A 5809-nucleotide genomic window follows, 5' to 3' on the forward strand; every position below is an offset into this window, starting at 1 on the left:
AGCCGCTCCTAAGGTGCCCTAGAGGCGGCCTGCAGCCGCTTCCTCACAGACGCCACGGCCAGTAGCCGGCCCCATGCAACGGTTGGTAGCCGTGCCCTTAGGAGGCCAAGGCCAGTAGCCGGGCTCTAAGAGAGGAGACAGCCAGTAGCTGCTCCTCCGTCAGGTGCTGCCTTCCCTCCACGAACTACTACCCAGAGGGAGGTCCCAGCCTTGAGGACTGCTGGAGAGTCCCTGTGACCCCCACCGGGCTCTCCTCTCTACAGCCAGTCCCTGAGGGGCCTCGCCTGATGGACCCCGACAGAGGCCAACGCCGCAGCCAGCTCCAGACAGCATGACTGACCACCAGAGACTGCAGACCACAGGGCCTAGAGACCGTCTCGAAGACCCCTGCTTGGGACATCCCCACATCTCGACACAGGGGACCCTCGTCCTCCGTCAGGCACCTGAGTGAATGTTTCAGGCAGTTGTTCGGCCCCAGTCCAGGGAGCCAGACTCCAGCCCCGAGCCCTGAGAGTGCGAGGCTCCCGGACGAGAGAGGACGCCCCTACGAGTGATCCCGTGGCCCCTGAAAACAGAGGTCCCTGGCAGAACTCGGCCCTGTCAGTAGCCAGGCTGAGCTGTCCCCCACCACCGTTTTCCTGGCTGCTACCATGCCCAGTCCTGATAGTGAATGACAGTGAAAGTGCAGTGATAGTGATACAGTGAAGCGAGGGCTGAGCAGTGAGTTACTAGAAACCCGTGATTTCGTGTATAAAACCTGTCAGTGTTAATGTAAAAGAAAGGTAACAGTGAGACAGTGAACACAGCTGAGCAGTGAATAAAATATCTGAGTGAACATAATTCCATGATAGTGATGTAGCCTCATGCTAAGAGCAATTAGGGCTCCCAGTACCAAAGTAATGATTAACAGTGTAACAGTGAACTCAAGTAGACAGCCCAACAGTGATAATAGTGCCTTGGCCCTAGTGAAAATGAACTCTGCTTAAACAGATTAAAGTCTAGACTACCCATGAGCAACAGTGATTGATTTCTCGGCCCCAGGATTCCTGATATTAACTAATGTGCTATTCACTTTGTACTTGATCTTGTCCCAAATAATATCCTGCATGATACTACTCCCCACAATATAGACATAAGGTTTATAATTGCCTAAAATAATTACTCTTGTGACATCTGCCCATTCCACTTGTAGAATTTGACAATAGGCTACACGTGTTAGGTTGTTGCCTTGAGTTTTTGTGCCGTGTCTCTCTCTTATTTGTCTAAGCTCTGGTCTAGAAAGAGAACCCAGCTACACACTAGGCGTTAGAGGGAGGGGAAGCTGACCCTAAAACACCTAACATTACACTGGTGGACAGTGGTGGTTCTTGACCCGGGCATACAAGAGAGGCATTCAGGAAATACCAGCAAAATGGCAAAAAACCTCAAGTGCAATTGCCCAAATTCAACCTCGAACAGGATGATGTTCATACATACCTGGCAATTATTAAACCTTTGATAAACATGGGGTTCAAAGATGACAAGCAAAAAATAGCAGTTACACTCCGGCTACTGGGTAAAGTGGCAGGCAATATTGCACGGAAAATCATCCTGGGGCTTACCTTGCAGAATTTCACAAAGCTCGTGATTCAGAACATCACCCCATCACTAGGTAAAGTGATGGCGCTATCCCAATTGGATAGCCTAACTTCTGATGGCAACTTAGATGACACTTTAATCCAGGCTAGACACCTGGTCACCGCTGCCAGATGATGAAACCTGGGAGCAACACAGTTTTAAAACAGTACCCTCCTCAGAGTTCACTCCAGCTTGGTCAAGGAACATTTTACAATCCATGACCCAACAGGAGACATGGATAAGGATATCCAACTCATACCCCACCTCCTGACTGCCCGCCCCACACCCCAGCAAATCAACATGGTGAAAAAGTTCCCGACAAACAACCCGGCTCCTCCAGTCAAGCCACGTCCGCCTATGCCCTACACCAGCCCCACCCCAACACCCAGCCTGCCTAGGGCACACCCCACCCACCGGTGCCCCAGTCACAAGGAGAACCCCAACCTCATTCTGGTAAATCCCTGGGAGTTCTCCATGTGCAGCTCCAGGTGCCCACTGCATATCATTAGGGACCAATTGAAAGCTGCCAGGTGCAAGACCACCACCCCAGGCCGACGTAAAGTCTCCTCCTTAGGGAACGACGAGCCGAAGGACGAACCTGCACCAGCGGAAGATACTGAACCCGGGGATCTGGAGCCGGAAGAAGAAGAAAGCAGCCCCCGGCAATTGGATTTTTAGGACCGCCCCCATACCGTCCTATGGCGGCGGGGGCCACGTCCCCTAAATATCGCCCCCGCAGTCTACCACAAGATGAAGCTGAACCGGGTGAAAGCCAGACTTAAGGTCGACACAGGAGCGGCCAGATCCGGCCTGTATAGTCACTATTTGTCCCATCATAAGTCGACTTTCAGTCCGCTATTCCAGAAGGCTACTCATCTTGTGGACGCAGGGGATGGCCCCCTGCTGATCCGTGGGGAAACTCAGGCCCTGCGTGTCGACACCAACCAACTGGCATCACACATCATAAATTCATCGTATTGACTCCACCTGGTGCAACTACGATGGATATCTGGAACTTGACCCACGGCTCTCACTTGGGGGGGGGGCAGGGAGGGGCATTTGCCCGGGGCGGGACTTTAAGGGGAGCGGATATTCTAGCCTGGCCTTGTCACCCACAAGGGTGACAATAATAATAATAATAATAATAGTAATAATAATAATAATAATCAAGGTCAAAGAAGCCTGAATTATTTATATTATTTTTTTTATTAAAAATGCTATTTTCTGTGTCTTGAAGGCCCGTCCAGATATTGTTTTAAATAGTATGAAATTAATATTTATTACTCTCCTTTTCTCAGATTCTACTTGCTAGTTGCTATGCCACCAAAGCGTGTTCGGTTAAGTGGGAGCGCATACAAGAAGATGAGAAAGAAGCGAAAGATGGAAGACGAGAAGCTTGCTGGTTCATTAGAAACCTTCATTGTGACGACTAAGAAGAGTTAAACTTGTGTTCTAAATGAAGATCTTGTGAGTGAATGTGAAGATACGGAGGAAGAGGAATTTAGGAGTTCATATGAGTCTGAGCCTATTACGGAAGGGAAAGAAACCAGTGTTCAGGAGGCTGAGGAGGGTAAGGAAGAAACTAATTGCGAGGGAAGAGCAGGACTTGAGTATATTCAAAGAAGAGACTTTGGTTTGATTCCATTTGGGCACTTGACATCTGACGTCCGTGATGCTCTTGTTTCTATTGGAGCTGAAAATTTTCAGAATTCAAAAGGGCCCTTTGTTACTGGGAGTAAGAGTAGAAAAATGACTGAGGCATTTTTCTACAGAAAACTTGCAGTTGGTAAAGGTGAAGTTGTGAAGAGAACATGGCTACTCTACTCACCATCCAAAGAAGCAACCTACTGTTTTTGCTGCGTTCTATTTTCGCACACTCCACAGAATGCAATTTCCAAGTTCGAGTCACCGGAAGGATTTAATGGTGGAGGTAAGTGGAAGGACAGTACTCCAATAGCTGCACATGAGAGTACAACCTGGCATAGAAAAGCCTTTCTTGCATGGAAAGAGGCTGAGGAGCACCTAAGAGGGGAGAAGGGTATTGATAAGGAATTTGTTCGGCAAGTGAATGCTGAGAGAGAGAAAGGAAGACAGATACTGTTGCGAATTATTTCCTGTATCCGGTTCTTGGCTTCCAGAAATTTGGCATTTCAAGGAAGCATTGACTATATTGGCACAGTTGACACAGCAGATAGGAAAAGGGAAGGCAACTTCGTGGCACTAATACGATTCATTGCTGACTTTGATCCAGTTCTCAAAGAACACTTGAATAAACACACAGATGGGGCTAAAGGAAGGGCTACATACTTATCTCCAGTGACACAAAATGAATTCATTGCCTTGCTGGCAAATACCATTCGAGAAAAACTTGTGGCAGATGTCAAGGAAAGCAAGTACTATGGTGTCATGTGTGACTCTACTCCAGACATCTCACACCAGGATCAGCATTCCTTAGTAGTACGCTAAGTAGTTCTGAAAGAAGGCCAATTTGTTGTGAAAGAGACATTTCTAGGCTACATGAAACTTGGGGGAAAAAATGCTGAAGCTATTGAGGAAGGGATTCGTAATGGTTTAGAGTCTTTCGGTCTGGACTTCAACAATTGCAGGGCTGTTTGTTTTGATAATGCCAGTGTCATGGTTGGGAAACACAGAGGCGTTCAACGTCGACTGTGTGAAAAAAAACTCAAAAATTGTGTTTATTAACTGTAACAATCATAGCCTCAACTTAGCAGGCGCAGATGCAGTTAAGACTGATGTGGGTTCAATGATTTTTCTCAATGTTCTCAACGAAGTTTTCAATTTCTTCAGCAGAAGCACAGAAAGGTGGGATGCACTGAAGAAAGTTACTGCTATAACTCTGAAGAGTAGCACTGACACACGATGGAGCTCTAGGGCAGATGCCACCCATGCCCTTGAGACTGAATTGAATGGTGTGCTGGAGTCTCTAGAAAATATATCTTCATCAGACAACTTCACAGCTGAGTCACGGGCAGACAGTGAGGCCCTTTTGAAAGGAATTCTCAGTTTTGAATTCTTGGCATTTCTCTCATTCTGGACCCCTGTTTTGAGAAAGGTGGATATTGTTCAAAAACGCCTCCAGTGTCCTGAGATGACTTTTAAGGACGCTCATGAAGACCTTGAAGCATTAGCAACATGGTTACAAGAGAACCAGGATAACAGTGCCCAGGAAGCAGTCACGAAAAGCATAGAACTGTGCAATAAGTGGGATGTAGAAATTGAAATAAAACGAATGCGCCGAAAAAAGTGTATGCCTGGAGAGTTGACCAGGGATGAACCACTAACCCCTCATCTTGACATGAAGCGAAAACTTCTTTTAGCAGTTGATAGACTTGTTGTAGAAGTGCAGTCAAGAAGTGCTCGACTTCAAGAGACAGATGGTCGTTTTGGAGTTCTTCTTCGCCCTCAAGAGTTGTTTTGTAAAACGGAACAAGAAATTGACGCTGTTTGCAAGGACATGGCCCAAAAATATGATGAAGACATATCACCTTCAGAGCTCTGTCAAGAAGTGCAAGATTTGAAGTTCTTATTGAAGAAGAGAACACCAGAAACTGCTCCAGAACTCCTTGCTTTTATTGATAAATATGGGGAAGGATTCGCAAACCGTGTTGCACTGAGACTTTTATTGACTGTAGGGATATCAGTTGCTTCCTGTGAAAGGTCGTTCAGCAAATTGAAACTTATCAAAACATATCTGAGGAGTTCCATAGGCCAAGATAGACTGTCAAATCTTGCACTTCTTAGCATTGAATCCGACACTCTAATGGATATGAACTTTGATGGCATCATTCATGAATTTGCCAGAAGCAAAGCAAGAAAATTCCTAATGTAATCCTTTGATCCATTTGATATCTTATGATGATGACATTATTATGGCAATTGTTTTTTGAAATAAATATTTACAGAATATAGTAACACAACTACATTGCTGTCTGAAGGATGTTTTACAATTATTTATGAAAAAATAAAGTTTTCTCTTTATTTTCTACTATATTAAACTGCAAACACAGGAAATGCACCTTTTATTAAGTGTCCTATAAATACTCAGTATTATATAATTAAGTGTCCTATAATCATGTTGCCCAAATTAGGGTCATAGGCAGTAATGGATGGTAAAGGTTGGAAGTGCTAATGAAGAGGGGGGGGGGCGCCACTGAGAACTTTGCCCTGGGGC

The 5809-nt window shown here is 45.9% G+C and overlaps 1 protein-coding gene across 1 annotated transcript; it reads left to right on the forward strand.

Annotated features, from left to right (window-relative positions):
* The first annotated feature begins 4240 nt into the window (after positions 1-4240).
* Positions 4241-5467, forward strand: LOC145397834 (uncharacterized). Its single transcript, XM_080270868.1, has one exon. It carries the CDS (start codon positions 4241-4243, stop codon positions 5465-5467), a length of 1227 nt encoding a protein of 408 aa, XP_080126994.1.
* Positions 5468-5809: the final 342 nt, after the last annotated feature.

Source organism: Coenobita brevimanus, chromosome 43 (assembly GCF_032717465.1).
Source record: "Coenobita brevimanus isolate Jiangsu-jjx chromosome 43, ASM3271746v2, whole genome shotgun sequence".
Taxonomy (NCBI): Eukaryota; Metazoa; Arthropoda; class Malacostraca; order Decapoda; family Coenobitidae; genus Coenobita; species Coenobita brevimanus.